At 41.6% G+C, this 24,748-nt stretch overlaps 1 protein-coding gene across 3 annotated transcripts in view; it reads right to left on the minus strand.

Annotated features, from left to right (window-relative positions):
- Positions 1 to 24,748, minus strand: part of thsd7ba (thrombospondin, type I, domain containing 7Ba) — a 196,417-nt gene that overhangs the window by 129,574 nt on the left and 42,095 nt on the right. For all 3 annotated transcript variants that reach the window (XR_004612496.1, XM_034574128.1, XM_034574127.1), the window contains exons 3-4: positions 24,241 to 24,584; positions 20,096 to 20,272 (exon numbers count right to left, since the gene is read on the minus strand). Coding sequence is in view for 2 of the 3 variants with exons in the window: in XM_034574128.1 (XP_034430019.1) it covers positions 20,096 to 20,255 (160 nt within the window). In the remaining variant the exon portion in view is untranslated. The remainder of the gene's footprint in view (positions 1 to 20,095; positions 20,273 to 24,240; positions 24,585 to 24,748) is intronic.

Raw genomic sequence — 24,748 nt, forward strand, 5'->3', positions numbered from 1 at the left:
TTCAATTTGCTGTCAAGTCCGACAAAGCTGCTTCCCTTCTTGTCAGGGTAGATCACCATGGTAACTCGTGCTGAAGCGCTTACCTGCTCCGGAGCAGGTTAAGTATGTGATTATGGCTCAAATCCTGTCAGCGGCCCAAATACTCTCCATCAGATCACCGGAAAACTAGAGTCATCGATCTACAGGACCCTGACATTGTCACTTGTAGTTAACAGCTCCGCCTTTGTTACATGAACACGCTCTGAGCTGGATAAAACCACCCAGGGTTGAATGAGACAGTTGATAACCAGCATTGTGAGGCCGGATAATGAAAAGACATACATGTGTTGAACTACCTTTGGAGCACAGGCCTATGGGACTAACTCCTTGAGGAGCTCATATATTCATCTTCATTCACAGGCTGCCCAGTGAAAGTAGGATATCAACTGTGCAGAAGCAGCAGAGAGCCTCTAACAGCAGTTTTCACGACTGGGGTTACGTTGGCAGCACTCTGGGCCCATTTCACAACCTGTGTAGATATGAAGCTGACTTGGCACGAATCAAACGCACGCAGTTACAATCACCCTGTGTGTAGACAGGGTCAAGTGTTCCTGACCAAACTGGGGACTTGATCACAGAAGAACAGTAAGTCAGCATTTACTATGTAAAATATAATCGAGGCTGGGTTGCTGTATCTAACACTTTCTATCAAAACCCGCCCCTCACCTCTTCTCCATCACACCGTCGTGCATCTTTGTGTATTGTGTCCTTGACTGATTTGTTTTCAGAGAGCGAGGATTATTCTTTTTTCATTTGCAGCGCTTTTCATAGAAGAACTGTAGTGAGGAGATAAATGTAACAAAGAGAAACAACGACTTCAGCACCTGTTGAATGTGATCCTGAATACACAAAAATAAGAAAGTCAGTTATGTAAGCGTGGGCACACGTCAGGCTGAGACCTGGGTGTGATGCATATTTCAAATGACATTAAACCAGGTGCAGTCCACCCTGAGCAGCTTTGAGGCTGATGTCTCATGGCAGAAATTGAGACAAGGTGTTCACAGCTCTGAGTGTAAATTAAATATTCACCACCATACACTGTGTTACCAGATTACTGGGTACACCTGTGATCACAAACCTGATACAATAGTTTGAACCAGCTTTACACTACCTCAAATTACGTTTTGGAGCTTTTAGGTTGTATCGGTGTTGTTGAATTGTTTTGTGTAGAACTGAGTTGTGTTTCTGATACTTTATTGTGTATAGTCCACAGCAAAAACTACTTTTAAAAATGACTACATCCCTCTTCTTGTGACCTGGCACATCCAGCAGCATGGTGTTTTCGTTAGAACACTCTTTGGACTCATCTTGGTCTAACGCACATCTTGAGGTATCTGATGTCCGCAGCTCAAACAGAAATCTGTCCACAGTCATGGTGCGAAACATTCACTTATCATCTAACTGACACAGCACATGTTTAAGGACCTGAAAGGAGAAGTCAGTGTTGCTGAGACGCTTGCTTGCACAGTTCCGCACTCAAGCTGCTCTCTGCATATGAGGAAAACACTTAAGAGAATACTGTATTATAGTACACCACGACTGCAGCACAAAAGAAAAGAACAAGACCCTTTTTTCTCTCCGTGGAAATCTAAAAGACAACAGAGAACTCACTGTACTCTAAACAATACCCATCTGAAGTCTAAGCTGCGCAGACAGAAAAAGAATCATTACGATATAAGGGACTACCTTGTACTCAGGGCTCTTTTTACACATGTATTATTTATACTATATTTATTATTCATAAATGGGCAACGCAGTAGAGCAACGTTTAGGACTGTCACCTCCCAGCAAGAAGGCTGTGGGTTCAAACCCGATGGCTGGCTGGGGTCTCTGTGTGTGAAGTTGGCATGTTCTCCTCACAACTGAGGGTTTTCTGCCTGTACTCCAGCTTCCTCCCACAGTCCATTAGCGGCAAGGCAAAGGTTAATTGGAGACTCTAAATTGCCCATAGGTGTGACTACCAGCATGTCTCCATATGTCAACAAGCGTTGCTAATTCCTGCTTTCACTTCCACCTCATTACACCGTTTATCCAAGAACAGAAATCCCTGGTCCTAATTTGCTGTAGGTGTTGTTTTTAGGTATTTTCTGCATCTACGAAATCAGTTGCAAAGAAGTCATTAGAATCCGAGCAAGTGCATGCCTGGTGTATATGAATGGTCGTGTGATATTCATTTATACAGAGATAATTTTCTTTTTAAAACATTGTTTTCAAATATAAAACATTGTGTGAATGAAGCCATAGAAAAAGACCTATCACCTGTTTACAGCCAAGTGAACACTTGTTTAAAACAACCACAGATGATAATTGTGGAAATTTGTTTTCGGGTCCACTGGATATTGAGAGTAAAGGAGATTTGAGATACTCCCTCACCAGTGTTCTTACCCATCGAGCCATAACAAGCCACACAGATTCAAATAAAGTGGGATAATGAAAAGTCTTCGATTAAATATCTGCTTCTGATATGGGGATAGCAGCTGCTATTTCCCAGAGGGGGACCCAAAAGAGAACATGACTTGTCATTTAATTTTCTGATCTTTTCCATTATATAGTACTCAGCTTTTCCATTCCCCAAAGGAGATTCTTGGAAACTACAGCAAAATTATAATAAATCGTCAGCTCCTGCAGTTACAGCAAAGACTTTCACTGGATCAGAGATTGAAAAGAATTACAAAACAGCACTCCTCTCATAACTTCAGATCTCAAAATGATTTCCATCTTTGTTACTGACAACAGTTAGCAGGGTAAATATGCTGCATAGTAGCGGCTCTGTGCAAATATAATATCTGGATGAGGAATAATTCAGCAGATACAATCATTAGTTTGGCTTCTCGGTGGCATCGGGTAGTTATATGGTCATTAAACTCAAAAGGCGTCTTCCTGTTGGGAGCGGGAACATTTGCAGCCGTGTTTAGCACAGACAGACAGCTGCCGTCATATTACCTCCACGGTCGAGGTAATGAAAGATCTAACATCTCTCCACCAATCCTAATTAAAAGCTCACCCCCTTCTTTCCTCATGATTAAGTGCTGGGCGTCTCGGGTAGGAAAATGATGCATGGCGCAACCACCTTGTATTAATTATGTGCTATTAGTTTCTTTGACAACCTGCAAAACCAAAAGTTAAGCATCCTTCCTTGTATCCCACTTTCACAGAGCAACCCAAATTGTTCTCGGAGAATAATGAAAGCGACTGTTTCAGGAGGATGTTGAGCCGGGGCGTTTTTACATATTGCTATAAACACAAGATGTTAGCATTATGGGGGAAAGACATCTCCAGAGGGATTAGGAGGTACTTTGTTATTTGTACTGTAGCAGCAGCAGGGGAAAACAAGTTCCAAACAAGTACCTTGAAAAACAGAAGCCTTGCATTTTTGCTTTTCACTTCACATCAAGTTAGCTGGAGTGAAATAATAACTTTGGTTACATCAGCAGGAGTTTCACTTCTTCTAGCACCTTTGGGCACCTAATGACTAGAATGATCCGAGTGCCACCAGGTATCTGTCTGGTGGTTCTTTTTATAATCGTGAGTACGTACTGAGCAGAACGATGCGTCACTGTGTGTGAGAGGATCTGCATGATGTAAACGCAATTACAGCCACGCTTAGCTGACTTTCTATTTTTAGCCAGTTGTCATGGTATATGAAATTACATTTGAAACATAGTCAAACCTAGGGCTGCTCAGTTAGACCGAGTGCTGTATTGAAAGGTGTAGAAATAGGTTGGGTTATTGTGGGCTATTGTGTTTGGTAATTATTTTCTTGTTTACTATGATTATTTATAATTTGAGGCCTTTTCGAAAAATACTGGCTCCGCATCTTTATATGAATTTTCGAAATGTGTCTTGTCTGGATGTGTCTCAAGAACACGTCATCTCACTTGAAAGGTGTATTTCTTAAGGAAGTGCAGTGTCGAAGTTCGAACACCCAATAGGTTAAATATTAATAAAGTTTGAATAAAGAGGTGACCTAGCATTGTGTAGCAGTGGCGGCTGGGACTCATCAGCGTAAGTGACGTTGACGAACACGACAACAGCACCAACAACTGATCCTGCAGTAAAGGGTTCGGAGTGTCTGCCAAGCCAGCCTATGAAGCCTCACTTCATTTGGGATAAATAGCTTCTTTGGATATTCCAACAATGTCATACAGTTGCCTTTGCCAATCCCTGGCTCAGGCCTTCTACTGCAGTCTGAACGCTTGATCCCTGATCAAGGGAAGGCCCCCTAGCAAGCCTACAGCAAAACCCACCAGCACCCTTTTTCCCATCAATGTCTGTTTATCATTACACCAGTGTTCTCTCCCCTACTTACATCTGATTGAAATGCAACTTTAAGAGAGCCTAATCTAAATCTCTGTGAACTGCACTCCCTCTTGAGCTCCACACAAGTTCAAAATGTTTAACTTCAGGCTTATGAAATTCAATAATATACTTTTTTTTGGTTTTAATCAGGTTCCAGGGTTTGAAGGCTGGAGAGATGTAGTCCTGAGGTAAAGTCACTTTGCTGAAATGAATAATGACAAAATCATTTGTGCCAACTCCCCTGAAGACTTAAAGATCTTCTAAAGATCCATGTGGTATAATATAACTGCAACGTGTGGGTCTGTTTAGAATTACTTGCTTAAACATAAATACTCTTGTTTTTTTACAATAAATAAATTGACAATACAGTTACAAATTCTACAAAGAGGCATAATGTCTGGCAGTCTATCTAAGCTTGGTCGGAACCCCTTGACGTTCCTTTTAGCACACTGGGTGCCCATTTACCTTCATTTTATCATGCAGAGTAGTCGAATAGACTTCCAATGATGTCTGCTGCATTAAAAACGTCATGCTTGAGTCAAGGATACCGCAGCCCGTTGCCTGTATAAGTGGTGAAGGAGCATTATGGTTTTGAAGTCAAAGTGAAAATCTCATTATTAAACCAAAGCACAATCCTTCTCTAACCTTAACAAAAGCACCCTTGTTCGATAAAAGTACAGTTTAGCTGTGAGCCGTGTTCTCTGCTGGAGAGGTCATTCAGTTTTGTGACCAATTTGCCCAATGCATTGGTTTATAACCAACAATTACAGTCCCAGTTAATCACTCTCTGCTTTGTGGTTAGTGCTGATTAGCAAATGTTGCGATGGGAACAAGCTGGTTGCAAATGGTGAACAAGGAAAACGCTACGTCGTCTTAGCACCAGCAACATCGTGAATTGTGAGAAACCTGATTAACAACAACATTAAACCCAGTACATCGATGTTACTCATTGAAAGGACAAACGTGGCTGGGAAGAAGCACAGTATGCTACTTTAACAAAAGTAGAAATATTAAACTAAAACCATCTGCCTACGTGGTTGCAAGGATGACTCAGCATGCTGACTGAAGTGGGTGGTGTCAAACTGGACTGATTAATTGAAGCCGTTTGTTGAAACTCTAGTTTGGCTTATTTAAATGCCTATATTCCAAATTAACATAGAGTCAGAACATTTCAAAATGTCTCCATACTGACCATGAAGCTGGTCCTTTCTCTCAGCACTACACAAGAAATGGAGGACAAACGGCACAGCCCTTGTTCTCTATACAATGAGAATGCATTCTAAAAGTTCAGCCACAGCTAATAGGAATCTTCAGCAGCTGATGAAATGACCTATATGTACCAGTCCTAAATCTCATAATCATCTTGTACAAAGGAAGCAATTAGAGTGTAAGTGCTGGAGTTTATTTTGCGTGAAAAAGATCCTGATACATTTAGATTGCAGTAACAGAGATGTCTCATTTATTTATGTATTTATTCATTTTTGCCTGATTAGGAAAAAGGCTCTTTTTCAAGAAGAGCTGAATATTGGAAACTGCGGACGCCTGACTGTGATTAAGAAGTCACTCCCAAAAATGTATTCAAAAGCCTTGCTAAACAAAAAAAGAGGATGAAAGCCAAGTATTAGCAGAATTAATTAAATTGGTTTGCCGTGCCCATTGAGTGCAACAGGTCGATCCAGCTCTACTTTCAAGTGGTACGATCGAATTAGGACAACAAACAGCATGTTCCAAAGACCTAACTAGATACTGGACAAATTTGAAAACAAACAAGAAGTCGAATGCAAATGAAAGAATGCAATACAAAATCCCCAAACCTCCAATGTAAGTTACTGTACCAGTCACATCAGAGAATATATGGCCATTAATGTTTAAAGAAGCCAGGCTTATTATATATATATGCATCTTTAGTCATTAGTTGCCATTTCCTTCTGATTCATTTTGCCATTAAAGCCATTTTCAGACACAATCTCTTAAAATAGGGTACGGAGAGCGTTTGGGTCTGACTCGGTCAAAACATCAGGAAAATGTCAAGAACATTTAGGCGAGAGGTGGAGCCTGGACTGGAAGATGTTGGAGGCAGGGCATGAATCCCGCTGTGGTAAGCGGATCTCATCTTTCAAATTTCTATCTATCTTTGTTGGGCTCTTCTAAGTGTTTGGTACCTCTTTTTCATCCTCACTGTGAATTCCTGGTCATTTTCACATGGGCTCAGTCTCACATTTCCCATATATTAAGTATATAGTAAGTGGCTGGAATGAAAAGTTCAGACTAAGAAATTTCTATTCTCACAGCAACTTGAGTAAATTTCAGGAAAATGTCCGAGCTTTATTGCATGTCTAAAAGCAGCTCATGTCAATAATCCCAAACTTGCCAATTGTAAGGAAAAAATGTTGAATGTCTAATGTCAAGTGTCTGATACATAAACCGCTGGCTATCGTAACTACTGTCAGTGCAGGAGTTTTATGATTCACTGTATGACTGCTAGTCATCAGCAAGTGAGAGGAAAATACTCTAATCTTCTAAAAAGTCCAATTCCATACGTCCCAGTTGGTCAATTCCAAATTTCCTGTAAAGTAAGTGTCAAACCTCAAAAGTCAAAATATAGATTTCACAACGACTTCCTCGCTCTTCCTCTCCTCTCTTGTATTTCCTGTTTTGACGAGCCGGTTTCTGCACAGCGGTTGATCAAAGGGTAGAATAAAACAAGCAGTCGCGACAGACACTGCTCCGCAATCATAAAATATATGGAAGCGTTTCTCAGGTAAGAATAAAAAATCCATTTGCTTTCGCTTCGCCGTCTCTCCGCTGTCTCTCCCCAGTGGGTCAAATACACAGTAAACAGTGGTGGTTATTTTAACAGCTCTCTGTAGAGGCTGCTGTTCAAACACAGAGAAAACACTATGAACATCTACCTGTTTCTCTAACTGTGGATTGTGCATCAATGAGGAATCCTCCATAATTCTGAGGAGATCTTTTAAGTAAAAAAAGACCAAAGACACCAGATATGACATTAATTATCAACAAAGGAGGAAACGGTGATGGAATAGGAATGGCACCTGTGAGAAGAAACGGGGAAATCATATCAGTTGGTAACCTATTTACTTTTAGCTCCGTCTGCAGCAGGGGGAATGAGCACTTGTGCCGACAAAGGCACAGCAGCTAGCACTCCGGCACGGAGAACAGCTCGTCGGGAAAACTGCACCATGAAGACCATGAACACCAAACAGTTCTTTTGTGAAACATTATTTTGCATTTATTTTTTAGCTCGTCCAGTATTTTCTGCAGCTTCTCCCCTGCACTCAGTCTGGCCGACGCCTTCAGGCTTATAGTTTCTCTAAAGCAAAGAGGAGTTCATCTCATTAAAACTATTGTAATTACAACAGGCGTGTCATGTTTTGTTAAAGCAGCAAATAACCTCTTTTTTTTTTTTTATGAAGGGGAATTACAAGCGAGCTTCCTCACCAGAGAGCATTTATGGAGCATATTAAGAACCCAGACAAATATGAGGAACAGAGTGATGGAGCAATAATAACACTGTGGAACACCGAGGATTATTATTTCTCATAATTCGCATGAGATGTCATTTGATTCGTCCGTTCATTCCACGTTGTGACCAATTGCTTAAACCTGACCTTCATGCAGACAAGCATAACAAACAAAGCAGGAGGTCATTCACTTCAACCTCAAAACTCAATATTCCCAACAGTAAAAGCCTCAAAGAGCAGGACAGGCTCCTCGCCTGATTCCCCTCAGCTGCTGATTTACTCAAATCTTTGCACTTGAGCCGCAGTTTGCAGCGGTCGGAACAGGAGAACCTCCTGTCAGCAGGTTTACTTCATTTGCATTAGAGGAGCTGAAGTTGTTGACTAATCAAATTTCAGTATTGTGACTTTTTTTTGCTTGTGGGGTACTACTATATATGCCTTAAAATCCATTCTAAATGAGTAATTCAGTTACAACTTTATTTCAGCTGCACTTATCTGCAAAACTTACTGTCCTCAAGTCGTCTAGGGGGGTTTGATTCGTGCAGTCAGCTATTACAAAGACTATATTTAAAAGCCCACATGAAGAAGCATAGTGGTGCGGTGCATTGCAACGTTCCCGCTTGAAATCCCAGGTTCGCATGGGGTGGATATTTGCATTTGTGGAGTTTGAATGTTCTCTGCGTGGGTTCTTTTTCCTGGGTACTTCCTCCCCCAGTCCAAAAACATGCAGATTGGGGTTATGTTGATTCTACATGTGTGGAGGTGCGTGTGAATGGTCGTTTGTCTATATGTTGTCCTTGTGATACACTAGCGACCTGTCCGGGGATTATCCTGCCTCTTACCCAATGTCATCAAAGGATAAATGGTGCAGATAATATTGATGGAGGGATTAATGGTACTGAACATGTACTCCACAGCATGTGGACTTTACCATGTTTCTTTGTGTAAGAGTGGAGGAATTCAAAGGGTGTTCAAAAGCCTTTGCAAAGTTTAATTTACATTTAATTCTTAACATCCATCATAATATCTATATTAATCTGAGACTGATGAATTCAGGAATCTCGTCTCCGCACGTGGGCCTTAATCAGACAAACCTCCGACGCTCAGGAGAAGCCTTTTTATGTATTTCAATATTAGTGTTAATTGAAGCTGCAGGAGCAATCCCGTAATGAGGTGACCTTCTATCTTTGACTCCCATCAGCTACACAATGGCACTCAAGGCGGAATATCACAGCGACTCTTCATAATTACATCCTCAGTTACAAAAACCCGTCATGGCTGTGAAGCTTTCCCCCCCCCCCCCCGTTCTCTCCCTGAAGTCTTTAATGGAAAAAAAAATCCAGCCGTGGGAGATTTGTCCAGAAATAGGACGTTTTGTATAAGGGTTGTGTGAAAGCCCCGCGCTGCTTGAAAGGGACTTTTGATAGGAAAAGCTTCTTGTGAGAATATTCTCATGGGATTAAGGATCTGACTGCGAGGAATCTCCTGCCTTGTGGCTCTCATGAGACCCGCCGGCAGCTTTTATGACAACCTCCATCAGCTCCCTGCCAGTCAGGAGGAGAGGTAAAGTGCAAAATGAGATCTCAATTGCATAATCAATTTAAAGGGCTTTTGAGCAGACACTTTAAATTTTGTAAAGGTTGCTTTGATAGCAGTAATATGCAGTATATGCCGTTACAAATATGATGCGTTCAATGCTGATCAATTTGAAATGAGACAAAGCTGTGCATCTGTTTATTTCCAGTCAATGATTAGCCCAAGGCACTGTTTTAATAATGCAGCGTGCATGTACGTGAAAAAGCTCGAGATATAGTGGGTGTATCTAATTGGAGCAATATATTTCCACCTAATATCAATAGTCAATGAGCTTTATTCAAGTTGATCATAATCAGGGTGATATAGTGCAGTCTGGCCAAACCCAAAGGAGCTTTGCATGGAGGCAGAAAACAAACCACATTTCTTTTTTTGGCAGATTTTAGTGCGACAACACTTGTGCACAATTGCAAGAATTTGCTGAGTTGTGATGCCAAGCTGCCTAATTGATATTATGTGACTCGAACAAAGGGAAACACCTTGCAAGCTTTACACTGTTTACAAAAGGCAGCGAGAGATCCCTTAAATCAAGTGAGTCGCAACAAATGGTTGCGTGAGACGAAAATAAAAGCTGAAAGCTCGAGTGAAAGAAAATCTCTTGTTCATCATGAGGTCGTTAGATTAGTCTGACAATATTTCAAGGAAAACGCTTTCTGACGCATATGAAGTATATAATGGTTAGCTACGTTGCTAATGGGATACAACATTTGAAAGAAACAGCTGTTGGTTTTCTTTTTTCCTTGTTTTGCCTTGATTTAATTCTCTGTGATAAGTCCTAAAAACATGTCTGGACTCACTGAGTTAACAGAAAAACAAGATGTTTAACAGACAACCTCATTTGCTGCTAATCCAGTTGATGTGATTTTTTTTATATCTATCTTATGAATCACATTAACTAATTTCAGATTAGTCAAATCATCCTAGAGTTCATATATCTGACCATATATATCAGAATATGATATTCCGGTTTGGGTCTGGTTTGGTCACATTGGATGGGCTCAAAACTTCACACTGCGTGTTTCTATAACTGTGGAAAACATTGGGCTCAGTTGGGATTCGGACACAGAAAAACAGAACGCCTGTCAGTTTTGTTCGGGCTCGGTTAGTTTTCTCTCGAGCCGTACTTTAATCCATCCAGCCATCCATTATCTATACCCTTTATCCCTTAGGGGGTCTCGGGGGGGTTGGAGCCAATCCCATCTGACATTGGGCAACAGGCAGGGTACATCGGACAGGTCACCACTGTATTGCAGCAGCAAAAACTACAGAGACAAACAACCCTTCATACTCACATTCACACCTACAGAGAATTTAGAGTGCCCAATTAAACTAACTCCAATTTTTCACAATCTCAGACCAGTGCTATTATTAAAATACTATTTCTAGCCCTTAAGTTAGAGAGCGGCCGACTTTGTGAAAGGGAGCCGCTTTATGTTTACGCGTGGTTGCTATGAAAGACACATGTAGTGGCTTATCTTCCATTTCAATGAGAGTAGTCAGATACTGATAATTACCAATGTCACCCATTCTTGAGCTTGAGATTTGTTTTACTTTTACGTGTGTGACATCACTGATTAGCATGTTGCAGAGCACGGAGAGTCTCGAGCAGCAGCATTGGGGTTCTCGGCCATGTGTGAATCATGTCCTCAGTTACCTTCAAAGCTCACCATATGAGACATCACACACAGTCAGGGATGACACAGCTGTTGTCAAAGTGCTGACAACAGCAAAGCCCCCCCGGACAAATCCCCTGGCAACCGTCGCTGTGATTATATTCAAAGAGATAAATACATTACAAAGACCTGGGAAATCTAACTCTCTGTCGCCAACATGTTTTATATCTCCCCATTAGAGTGTCTGCAGATGTTCGGGAAAAAATAAAAGACGTTTAAATGTTGAATCACTGTGTGTAAACACCGAGACGTTATTTAGTCTGGACGTGATTTCAAGCAATAATGCCGTGTGTTTACTCCAAATACCACAACACTGTAATTTATATCTTCACTAATGGAACAATTACTGCAATTATCATTCTACAAACTCATATAATGTGTTATTCATCCACTGAGCAAAACAATTTAGGTCATTCAGGGAGAAAGAGATTTGTTCAGCTTGCCATAACACTCTCAGCTATTATTATTAATTAAATCGTTAAATAATTAACTATTTGAGACCAAGGACCAGTGATTGAAATGCGAGCCGGCAAAAGCACAACGATTCAGACACATTTATTTTAACAACTGCTAACCTCGACAAAACCAGCACATGAACTAATGAGAATGTAATGCAGATAATAGGCCGTTGGCGTAGGAGTTGGCTGAGACACAGCTCTGTGTCACTGTGTGACTGTTAATGCAACAGAAGTGATGTATGACTCTAAAAGGGATTGGATTAACTGTATCAGAAAAAAGACTGCAGCACCAGGATAGACGGCCATTGAATAAGGCATGCTTCTTGAACATTTCCAGGATTAAGTTGTCTGGTTGTACAGTATGGTTTTAGTGGGGATGAAGTCAGCTGGAACAGCTGGATAAAAAGAGAAAGGGGAACTGTGTCGGCTACACAGTAAAACATCACTCAGGAATTCATTTAATTTAAAATTTCCACACAGACCACTTCAGAAACTATTGTACAAAATGTAGTTGAATTTAATTAACTTGTTGAGAACACAGACTGTATATAAAGATGGATAGCATGACTCCACTTCCTCCCACGAAGCTTAAATATCTTGAATATGAACACTAACATCTTGCACATTCGGAGCCAGAAGCGATCGAGGGAAAGAGCCGTGTCAGTGAGGTCCCGACAATACGTGCTCTCAACCAATCGAGTCAATCTCAGCTGTCAATCATGATGTTTCACCACGTTTGACAGCATCCAGTAATGAGTAATTAAAACCAAACACTTTGGAAAAATTAAAACTAGGACCTATACTGGTATGATGAGAATGGCATAAAACAACAGCATCCATCTTTGAGAAAAATGTATTTGATATGTGTTTTGACTTCGTAGTTTGGTCCATCTCCCTTCCATTAACATGGAGGAGGGAGGGTTCATGAGCTGTACTGCACCCAGCCACCAGGTGGGGACGCTCTGGCTTCACTGTTGGGAAACTGTCATGTCGTCCATCTTCATATCCATCTATGGTTGTACTGCAAGTGACCAATGAGACGCCCCACACACAGAGTTTGTGCATGGTAACTTGGAAACAAATTGTCTGCAGCATGTTTGTCACTGTAACTATTATTCATTGGAGTTAATACAATAAGTGCACTGAACTTATCTCAAGTTGAGTTGAGTTAACTCCTGTTTTGACAGCAGCAGGGAAACTCGGGGGGGGGGGAGTATTTTAGGTAAGTAGCCAGATGGGACGTCCCATCAGTGGGAATCGGAACAGATGTTCCAGGTCTGGTGACGTTGTTGATTCATTAGCCTTGTTTATGATGTGCTCTGGGCCGCAGGTGGTGCTGGATTGCAAAATATTTATTATCTTCATTAAAATACTCACTAACATCATTATTGTATAAAATAAGTTATTTATTTAAATCTCTCTTCTTAACCACTTTAAGTGTTTTTTGTTGTCGATTGATTTCTGTTGCTGAAGAAGCTGTGTGTGTGTGAGTGTGCGTGTGCGTGCGAGTGCGTGTGTGTGTCTGCAAACACTGCTTACAACTTTTCTTAGAGTGCCCTGGTTTAATGGGGCAGCTGTGTTTGAATGACAAATTGTGTAAAATGAGTTCTGCCTTGTCCTTTGGTCTGATTACTGTAATGCATGGGTCATTTTAAGTCCAGTACTGGGTAGGCGACTGTGTGTGTGGGTGGTGTTACAGGTATATAATCTACACTGCTTCAGCTGTTCAGTTTGTAAATTATGTTTCCATGAATAGAAATAGTGGCACAGATTCTGACTTAATGTAATGATCATAGTGGAGACATAGAATGGAGGTCCCGCCGATACATGCATTCGACCAATCAAGAGTCAGTCTCATCTGTCAATCATGACTTTTGATCCCATTTCATAATGAACAAACACACATTTTACACTTCTCATAACATAAGAGATCTGTAACTTGGTGTGTGCAGTGCTCGCTGACCGCTATGGTCCAACGTGTTTTACTGTCCTCGCAGACAGGCCTCATATTTTCAGCTGCAGTTGTGGCCTGCAATTCAGTTCTTTCTCTCACGCAAGAACTTATCTTTCACTCTTAAGGGAATGTTCACATATACGAATATTTCAGAGGCAAACCTTCGCCTTTTGAACACTCTGTATCTGTGAGAGCAAGGAGAGGATTTAAACATTTGCTTCCTGTGGCGAGGATAATCATAGCTTGTCTTCGCATTGATTTCAACTTTGTAGAACTTCGACCCATGGTATTCGCTTTGCATTTGTGTAAGTGTGAATGTGCCCTTAGTCTGTGTACTCAGATTCTGTTGCAAGTGAGAGTTACCTTTCACCTAAGTGCAACTCCCCCCCGTTACCACCATAAATGTAATCAATTCTGTGGGAAACACTGATTTGACTTGTCGTCCATCTTTATACACACTCTTTGGTAAGGGCTAATTTACTTCATGCAAAACGGGTCCATATGAAGATGCACTTTACACTCAGGCATTTAAATACACGTGATGTGCTACCCTCAGACTGTCCTCCACCGAATCACTGCCTCATCGCAGCAAGTGTGTCTGACAACAACAATCATCAAAACCACGCTGTGATCACAAAGAGTGTTTGGAGGAAACACAAAAGTTTGCTTCTTCGCATTTCTGCCCCAATTTCTGTCTGCAGAGTTTTAATAAACCACTCACACGACAACGTGAGAGTGACATTTTCAGACCGAGTTTTGAGAGCATCTCCGCAAAGCATCTTTTTGAGGTGAGAAAAAAATGTCTGCTTAAAGTGGATGGAGGACGAAACGGAGAGAGGGCAGTGTGTTTGCAAATTTTGATTGCTAATGTTGCGCCCGTGGCCTTTGTAGCAAAAAGCTCAGTGTATGGAATAGTGTTGCTCGAGGAGAGATGTGAGGAAGCATCACTCATAGCCGTGTCAAGATCCTTTTCGATCCAGTGTCAGAATAGGGAGGAATGTAAATAATAGGGTGGCTGCTCGGAGATGAAACATAGGCTCTTCGTAAAAGTCAGACTTATGCCGAGAGGAAGGGAAAAGTGAGTGTTCACTTCAGATATGCCACCCTCAATCGGAGTCCAGCCCCATGTAATTAATCACATTAAGACAGCGCATGTAAACAGTCTCTGACTTCCTCCTCATTTTCTGGACGTGTCACTTGTCAGCGGATCACTTCTGTGAAGAGTTTTTAATGCATCACTTACATTAGACCTTAATTTATGATTTATTGTTTGTGTTCCGTAGCTTCGTTAAGAGTCTCACGTTTCAGTGAGCACGTACACCGACTACCTCTGTACCGAACAATTACTGAGCAAATTCTTGATCCCAAGAGAAAGGAACTCATTGGTTTCCTTGATTGTTCCTCCGTCACCACTGTCCTTTCCACTTCCTTTATAAAACAGCTCAATCATTCATGTCGCACAACATTGATGTTAAAAGCAACAGCTGACAGGCTGCTGTGTTTATCTTTGCAGCAGACTAGTATGGGGATAACAAGTTCTTGTCTAACTGGTTGGAAATTTCCATTTACCTAATGTGATTGATTGTCTTTTTGCTAAAGCAAAAGTGTGCTGTAAATTATTCAGTGTTACTTGATGAATTGTGAGATGCCAGCACACTCGCTCCTTTGAGCTTATTTTTCAGAAACAACAGAAGCTCCCAGCTCCAGCAGGGATGTTTGATTTGAGCTTTGATGGTGCAACACTGTGGCGACATTGCATTTAAATCCACTCTGACCCCCGAAATGAAATGCCTGCCTGTCACTGTGCATATTAGTTCACTTTTTTTTTTCTTACAGTCTCCTAGGGGCCTCGGGCAGGACGGGGTCCCGTAAGCCCCCGGAATAATCCAGCAGGAGCTGTGATCCCGCTCATTAAGGAAAACCTTTATTGATTTCTCAATCTTTTGAAAATCATTGCCCCTCTGCTGATTCGTGAGGCTCAAAGTTCTCACATAATTTAGATGAACCGTCGACAGCTTAATTTTTCAATTCTCCTGAGGACTCCAGGCAACGATGCACAAAATAATGTTTTCATAGCCACAAAATTAAGGAATATGAATAAAACAAGAAAACAAACGGGGATACATAGTCACTGAACAGATACAGTTACATTCCTGTAATCACAGTGCTGTACTCTTGTGACTGGACACAGCCTCTAATGTATTATGTTTAAGAATATTACATATTTCTCCTCAGAGATGAATACTCACTTTCCTGAAATAATAAGATCCCCTTGTCAAAAAAAGGACAACAAAGGTGTTTTGAGACTTTTTAGTTTTTCAAAATAATAGGCTTTGATGTGCATTACAAACCATCAGGGAGAAACTCTCACTTGTATCTAAGGATAAAGCAGCACTTTTACTGTTTGTTAAACTATGCCCGCATATAACTTTGGGGCTTCTGATTGGTGAGTCCTAACATTTTTAAAGATTTATACAGAGAAGGAAAAACACGCTCATCTCAAAGATGACAAATGAAAACCTGGGAGAGAAGATCTTACTCCTGCAGTGGTGTAAAGCTGACACCGGATGAGCACTGTGTCTGGCTGTCATGTTTAAATGCAGGTGCTTCCGGAGGGCAAAATAAATCCAATTTAAAAAGCCTGTTTTAGCAGACATCAGCATCCTGAAGCTAACAGGACCGTACAGTTTATGATCCTTTGAAATTCAAAAGACAAAATGGAGAAACAAAGAGCTACACCAGGCCTGAAAACTTTTACTTTCCTGCCGTTATGTCCTTAACAATCTCCTATAAACATACAAGCTATTTGCAATCCACAGTAGTACATTAACTTTATTGTAATGGCATAAAACAAACCACACCCCGAACATAACAAATCACTCTGTGCTCTGCAGTGTAACTAATTGCTAGCTTCAGCATTTGAGGAAAAAATAAAAAGGGGTCCCAAAATCCATCCCCCTGATATGTCAATTCCTCCACAGAATTTGTGTGTTCAGCTTCCTATGAAGCACTTTATTTTTAAAAGTTAAAACCACCTGCTCCTGCGAAGCAAAACAGGAGGAGGTCAGACGAGAGATGTGGTCAGAGGCAAGAATAGGACAACACTCTTTGTGTCCTTGGGCAAGAGACTGAACTCTAAAAAGTGCCCCTTCTCATAGAGAAAGGTGCTGCACATAAATACACTGTATTAACGTGTGTATGTGAAAAAACAGTACTGTAAAGAACTTTGAGAGGTCATCAAGACTAGAAAAGTACTATAATACAGACCATTTACCATCTCTCCCTTGCTTTCACAGTCTAATTGACCATCAGCAGCACTAGGACAAATCCTACCTACGTCAGTGGCTGTTATAACATCCATAAAAGATGTTACGGCCCTCTTCATGCAGTCAGAATTCAGTATTAATTCGGTAGATACAACGTTTGCTGTGCACATTCACGCAGCACCGCACAGTTCTCCACTGCAGGGTTGTCAGACCCCTCACCCCAACCCTGACCGATCATCTGGAGATACCCTCCAACGTAATATTCACAGCAAGTTTGATAAAAATCAATACACTGTTGAGTTATTTTGCATGTGTACACACACACACACACGCACACGCACACACACACACACACACTAATAAACACATAGGGGTGAAAACAATCCCCTAACTAATTAACACTCAGAAGATCGCATACCTCTGCCAAGGCCTGACAGTCCCCTTAAGAATCAATCAAGCAACAAGAAATTGTACACATATCCGTCCGCTCAATATACCTGATGTTTTTCATCAAGATGCATTATTCTCTGAGAAATGGTGAAACGTCCAAAAACGTTATCTCACAATGTTGCCAAATCCTTCCACTAAGTTCTGTGGTAATTAGTCCAGTAGTTTATGAGTAATGCTGCTAACTAACAGACAAAGAACCCTAATATACATAACCTTCTTGGCAGAAATAATAAGGCATTAATGAGAACCATTTAGAATCAAGGTCAAAACTAACTTGACTCTGTTCTCTTTCTATTTTCAAAGTTCCTTGTGTCACAATTTAAATGGGTAAAAAATTCCAAGTGACCATCGCCCCCTTGTAAAAAATTAACAAATGGCCGACTGCTCCGAACCTCAGCCCTTCACAACCTCATATTATCATCTCATCATCTATTCTGATGCTCAGCTCTTCCGTGTGCTCCGAGTTAATGGCAAATGTGTAACTGGCTGTTAAAAAGGCCAAGTGCAGCTGTTTGACGGGAGATCGTCTTTGAATATTCACTGTAAAGAGTTAAATAATAGTCCCATTAACTGCAGCGTTACAGTGCTGCATTCTGCTCTCCAAGACACTGATGAAGGTCAGGCTTAGATGACTCCAGCTCTCAGTCGGAGCCAGAGACTCCCAGCTTAGCCACAGCTCTGGGAACTTGCTCACAAAAAAGATTTACCCCACAATGCTGCTGGCCTAGATAGAAACACAATAGGGTGGCTGTGCATAATTTACAGCACATCTTCCCTCCACTGACAAGTCCAAAATTGAAAGGGAGCATGTCAGCCTAATTAAGTATTCAAACGTATCATGTGATTTAACTCAGGGAAGTTAAATCAATATTTGCCCACATGAACGTGATAGTCAGACTTGTGACATAAAGCCTGGAGCTGGTGCGTAGAAGACTTACAGGAGACAGATGTATGGCCCCGAGGAGCGTTTACTCATTTAAACCAAACTACACCGAATACATCCTCGTAACACAACATGTTTTATTCCACAACTAGCTGTTCTTGGGTTGTTGGATTTAACTCCAGAAGATTGCGATGCCAGTTGTGACAGTCCCTCAGTTAGGCCGACACTAAGAGGACATATTTGCAGGTGGGGTGTGTTAAGTTTGAGATTTCCTTTCTTGTTTTTGAAGTGGTTTTCATTTCCAGCTAAGCAACAACGCATAAGCGTTCTTAGCCCCGCCAGGATGTCAAATCCTCACACTTGGTGTCCCGGCTACATCCCTTTTGAACATACGCTCTTTCAAGTGAAATTAATCAATCTCTTTATCACTTGGGCAGTGTCATTACCCAACCACGGAGTGAGAAATGAAAGTGCTAATCGCACAGCGAGTGGGGCTTTTGAGTGGGAAGGCCAAGTTTTCCTCCTCACGCTGCCTTGGAAATGCGTTTTCAATTGAATTTGTGAAGCGAGTGAAGGATGAATCGTGAGATTACCTCAAACTCCCTTTCTAGTGGAACATCATATTTCAACACAGCTTTCCAAAGGTGATTCACTCACAAATAATGTTGTTTGCATTTACAATACCACACGGAAGCATAGAAAGGTATTTGAAGCATGTAAAAAAAATATATGCAGTACATTAGACTCAGTATTCACGGAAGAAAATAAGAATAGTGTGCAGCCCCCTGTTCATTAAAACCCTCTCAGACAGTAGTAACTGGGGCCATAAATCCCCAGCAGAGCATATACCACGACATGATTATTTACAGTGCAACAATGTCTCATTAACTGTTTGACATTACCACAGCATACACATCATTATGGTAAAAATCCTCTCCCTGCTTGTCACCGCAGGGCTGAGGACGGACAGTCCGTCAGAGAGGAGGTATTATTATACTAACCGCCATCGCACTGGCTTAAAGACGTCCAATAGCAGCGCGAGGTTTATGCTCCCCAACAATGTGTCAGAAAGAAGAGGATTACTTACATTAGTTTTCCTCCTACAATATGAAGCAGTAATGAGTAGCTGACTGTGGTGTGTGTGTGCACAGTCTGCATATTGGACTGAATGTGCCTGCAGCATATCTACCTGTACAAATCCTAAAGTTTCTTTCCTGGAATTGATCGAACTAAAAACGGCTTATCTGTTCTAGAAGATTACATATTTAGACTTGTGTTTCCTTTCCATGAATCCGTGACTTCATGGTCTATGAATATGCAAATAAGTCCTTCATCTAAGTCCACCCTTCGCTCACCTGCAGCTCGGACTCGGCTCATAAACCACACAAACCGCAGCTTGTTGTTCTACATAATGACAAGTACTAATAAAGGAGTAATTTAGGCAAGAGTGTTGGAACTGGAAACCATGGATGAAGGAGATGAGCAGATTGTAAATGGTTGCTTACAAATCAATATATCAGAGCTCTACGTTATCAAACAGCGGATAATGTGTTGCTAATGTTAAAAAGAAGCTCTGACTTCAGTACCTGAGGTTGCATGATAATTAGCTACACCTTCTTCTCCCCTGATGCCCCTTATAAGGGAAAATGAAGATTATCAGCGATATGCTCCGGTGAAACAATATGGAGCCTTGACGTTTAAAAAACAGATTTTTAACCAACAGATCGGTTAAACTCTAGTTAAAGCCTCTTTTTCATTAGAGGGGTCTTTAGCAGGTTCAAAGAGATGTGTTTTGTTAAATACCCACATCTGAAATGGGATGAAAAGTATTATTTCATAAAGCTGATAAATGTTGAACAACAAAGCGCACAGGGCATATTTATCTGTATGGAATTGACTGCTACTATGCAACAGGGATGAGAGAGTTTTGCGTTGTAGGTGGAGAATTTAAATAGTGACCGACACATTCATGGTGAAGAAGAAGAGCATTTTTACCTGCTTTCCATGAGAACTGATGCTCCCTATGAAACACAACGTCTGACTGGACTGGACTGAAGAAGAGGGACAAGAGGAGGAAGAGGCCCAGGTAGCTCCCAGCTCGTCGCGTCCAGGCAATGACCCCAAAGTCATCTTTTAGAATCATAGTCCAGCCCATTGCTTCCTCTCTTACTCCTGTGGGGGAGAACGTTTGATTCATCAGTAACTCACTCACATAGATGCTCAGACACAAGAGAAGGGAGAGTGTGTGTGTGTGTGTGTGTGTGTAACGCTTCAAAAATGGGGAAAGGCCGCTGTGTAAAAAGAAAAGTCCTGCCCAGAAACATGACATTCACTGTCACCTTCAGCCATGCATCACAAACGAATACTGTCATAGTCTCCTAGTCGTCTTTTTTTAAATTTTGTATCCAGCATACTGGTGTGATACCATGCGCGCTTCTTCTCCCTCATAGACCAAAAATAATTAATCAGAGAGGCTCGAGCGTCTCAGCCTCCCAAGGTGGACGTGGAAACATGTATTGAAGGAATGAAAGACTTTAAGCTTGGAGTAATACGGGGTATTAGTACCTTTTTATTGCAGCTCATTTATTCATATCTCCTCCTGCAGTGATTCATGTCCTAGGAGTGTTAGGGATTAGTCCAGGATTCACCAGGCCTCTAATTGTGTTGCACCAACAGCAAAATTAATGAATATGGAATTGAATTTGAAACACCTGATGCTTTGAGAGACTGGTGTTTAGCGTTCGGGACTGTCGTGATTCATTTTCCCAAAACTAATTTTGCAGCGACGTAGCACTTCGGTTATTGTGAGACTTGTTATTATTGTCTTTATCATCCCACAGAGCGCTCCCTGCAGTTCGTCATCGGGCAACTGCGGAACTGGTCGCAAAACCAAAACACACTCCTTGATACACAGTGAAACTTATGACTGTAACACTTAATTCAGCAGAAAATGAAAAACATGAAAAGCATAAAAGAAGAAAAGGAAAGCAAATTAAAGAAGTGGAAAAAGTTTGTGAAAGATGGAAGTTGGGATCCGTGATACACTCGTCGGGTGACGGATTTATTGAATTTGATCATGAACATCATGTCTCTGCATGATGGCAAAATAAAAATCTTTTAATTTATTTTTCTTTTAACGTTACACTGCGTCGCATTTTGTGTTGATAAATAAACATCGCATCTGATGGTAGATTAACTACGGGGCAGCCATTTGAGATGTAAGATTATTTACACATGCTGAGTGCTGAATTAGTATTGCCTGATTTCATTCAGGCAAATTAGATTTTGACTTTGCCACTTTAGCTGCGTTTTTTGGTGGGGGGCAAATTTTGTTTAATGAGGAAGCATTGCGAGGGTGAAGATGGCTCGGTGCCCAGAAGTGCGCTGCCAGATGCCCGCTTTTTGATGGACTGTCCAATTTTCCTTCCAGGTTTGATGTGTTATTCTATAGTCAAACTTTGGTCTCCTTAGCGTTAGAGCAGCTTTTGCATTCAGTCCAAAAACAAACAGGTTTGGCATTAAAAAATACAACTCTTGCATGAATGTCCTGCTGTATATCTGCAGCAACGGGGCTCACACAAACTGTACCAGCACAGGCGTTTCAAATGTGCCAACCCATGGAATAACAATAGCTTGAAGTGTCCTCTCTCCATGTTAAAGAACTCATCCACTTTGAATAGGATGGATGTTTTTTTTTAAGCTGCCTTTGTCTTGCATTTTTTTTGTTGGCCAGGAAATGTATTCTGTTTGGGTGAATGAGCAGAGTCGGCGCTCACGCAGCCATATGCCAATTAGACACCTCTGGCTGCTGATTACTAGCCAACCTCTCGGGCTGGAACTGCTCTGGAAGCCATACCTGACTGCACCCAGATTACATCCCCCCTCCAGCCAGTCTAATTTGACTATTCATGGGACAAGCAGCGCTCTCCATCGGGTGACGGAACATGTCACAACTGAGTGAAAAACACGCTCGTGAACAGAGATGATGAAGGCAAGCGAATGACCCACAGGCATCTTCCCCTTGTGTTAGATGGGTTTGCAATAAAAAAAAGTCAGATGAATGGTTGCTTTTCTTCAAGCCTCTCAGTTTGAAGAATTGGTGACAATTGCGCTCGCACAGCTCAGACTCGGGCTCAGCCAGTCTGTGGCTCCCTGCAGACGAAGAACACTGACTGTCCTGAAAATCTTCCACAAAAAAAAAAAAAAAAAGGGAAAGCTCTTAAAGCTGCTAAATATCTGGGTCAAAGGAATCGTGCCAGGTTCTCAGCGGCCACAGGAAACCTGGCAAACAGCAGCGTGGCTCAGATGCTGCTGTGCATCCTATTAGATACTCCATGATCTGATGGAATGCAATCTGCCTCCCTGTCTCCTGCGGTCCTCGTCTGGGGCTCGCTCTCTGGAGAGAGTGAGGACCCCGCAGCTATCATAAGGGAGCAGATGAGCGGCACTTCACAGCCCCCCCCCCTTTCGCAGGTGGTCACAATAATTAATGTTTGATTAGATCTTTCCAAATGAATGTCAAAAGCTAATTTGGTGCGCCAAGACTCCGAACAATCACCAGGCGATCCCCCCGTACTCTCTTTAAATAAGCCCAACACCCAGTTCTGTCTGAAATGGAAACAAAGGCCTTTGATCGCAGCCCGTTTAGCAGAGCTGCAGCCCTCTCCCCTGGATTTCCATGCAATCATGTCGCCAACCGGCTAAGTCTCCCGTCACATTCTCAGCTTAAATTCCTGCTTGCATCCCTGCGCTCTTCTTTGTGTTACTGCATCCAGTGTATTCAGGTTACCGCAGCTGCAAGTATTCTCCCCCACATTGTGGGGCATGTAATTGTTTTTGATTGGGTTTGGCAATGTAAAAAACGGATATCCAAACAGGCAGATTTTTTGCAGATGTTTTCATTGGCAGGAATGACCATGACGGCGCTGAAATAATCAGAAATTCAACGCACAACACTTCTTTTTTCTGTATTTCTTTGATCTCAGGCCTGTGGGAGCAGCTGCATTCAGCTGTCACCGTACAGGCTCATATTTAAGAATATGTCTGTCCATCTTCATTTTCTTCCTGAATTCTTTTGGCACAATGTGCATTACTCTATTCAGACCTGTAACAAAGACGTCTTCTCGGTTTGACTGGCTGAACAGACGGTGACGGCTCAGACTCATACAATGAACCACATTTATCATTTTTTAAAGGTCGAGCCTCTTGGGGCTGATGATCATGAATTTACTGGGCACTGCTCATTGAAAAATAACTAATACTTGAGGACAGATCAACAGGTTCTATGAGTTCTATATTCCAGAGGTTCGGATTCTAATATCAGCGTCGGAAATGTCTCATACTGCCAAAAATACCAAGTTGGGCACTGGCGAGTACACAAATCTAAGTGCTGATCTCATACCACCTCTTTAAAGTATACTGCCACTGGGAAGCACTTCTTTTAAAGCGGGAAATAAGATGTGATTTCTGGATAGTTGAGCGCTAATGTCTGCTATCAGGCAATATTTTACACTGGAAAGTCCCACAAGTAAAACAGCAACATGTAGGGTATATGCAAGACTTCAGTTTCAAGATATTTAAAGGAGGTAATAGTTGTGTGTTCCTCGATGTTGTTCATTATTTGTGCTTTTTCAGTTATGACTGTGAGACTAAATAGTAAAAGAAGTTCAATGACATTCCTTCCTGACATTTGTTTTTCAAAGGGTTTAACCTGAGTTAGACCATACAACAATGATAGCAATCATCACATCCATACAGGGTTTGTAACATAAAGATGTCAAATACATTATAGCAGTTGTTATTCTTTTAAATGCACTCGTATCAGATTGGTACTCAGTATCGACCAGGTATTGGTATCAGGAGGGGAAAGTGGTATTGGAACACCTCTACCCTATATGTTGTCAGGCAGAATGTAATGGCGCGGAGGTCTGGACACTAATGTAGGAACTCAATTTGCATCCCAACGCAGACCACCCATCAATGACAGTGTTTTATCTACCATGACTAAGATCTTGTTTTTGCTGCTTTGCTTGAGCCAGACTTTCCTTATACTTAAAAGGGTTGATCATCTTCATAAACAACTGCAATCACACTTTAATACATCACACCCATCACTGCTTGATTTGCAATATGCACTGTACCTGAGCAAGATGACAGCCAGTCATCCCTTTGGGTGATCTGGTTGGTGCAGTGGCTGATGCTTCTCACTATTTTTTTTTTTTTTTCCTTTTTTCCCCAGAAGACAGGAGCAGGGCAGAGGAGGCTTTAAGTCTGACAGGGATGGTAAATCAGCAGCGCCAGGTCTTCCGCCTGAAGCATCATGCAGTAGCTTAATCCTGTGTGAATCAAAGTGTAGAGGGCCGGGATTGTGTCACACCTCCGGCAGCACCGACTGGTATTAACTCCCGGGCACTGTCTCAGTCAAGTGCCTACCCACTGACGTTCCGTGCGGGGTTAGCGCAGGAGTCAGGCCGGGATACTGGGTCTGAGGTAGAAGAAGAAAGACAAAGAGACACTACATAAACATCCGATACTGCTGCAGGGTACAAAAAAAAAAATCTTTATGTAATGACATTCTCAAGATTATATTTATTACACAGCTGCGCATTGTGCATCGGGCTCCGCAGCTACACACTAACATGAATGAAT

This window comes from Hippoglossus hippoglossus, chromosome 21 (genome assembly GCF_009819705.1).
Source record: "Hippoglossus hippoglossus isolate fHipHip1 chromosome 21, fHipHip1.pri, whole genome shotgun sequence".
Taxonomy (NCBI): Eukaryota; Metazoa; Chordata; class Actinopteri; order Pleuronectiformes; family Pleuronectidae; genus Hippoglossus; species Hippoglossus hippoglossus.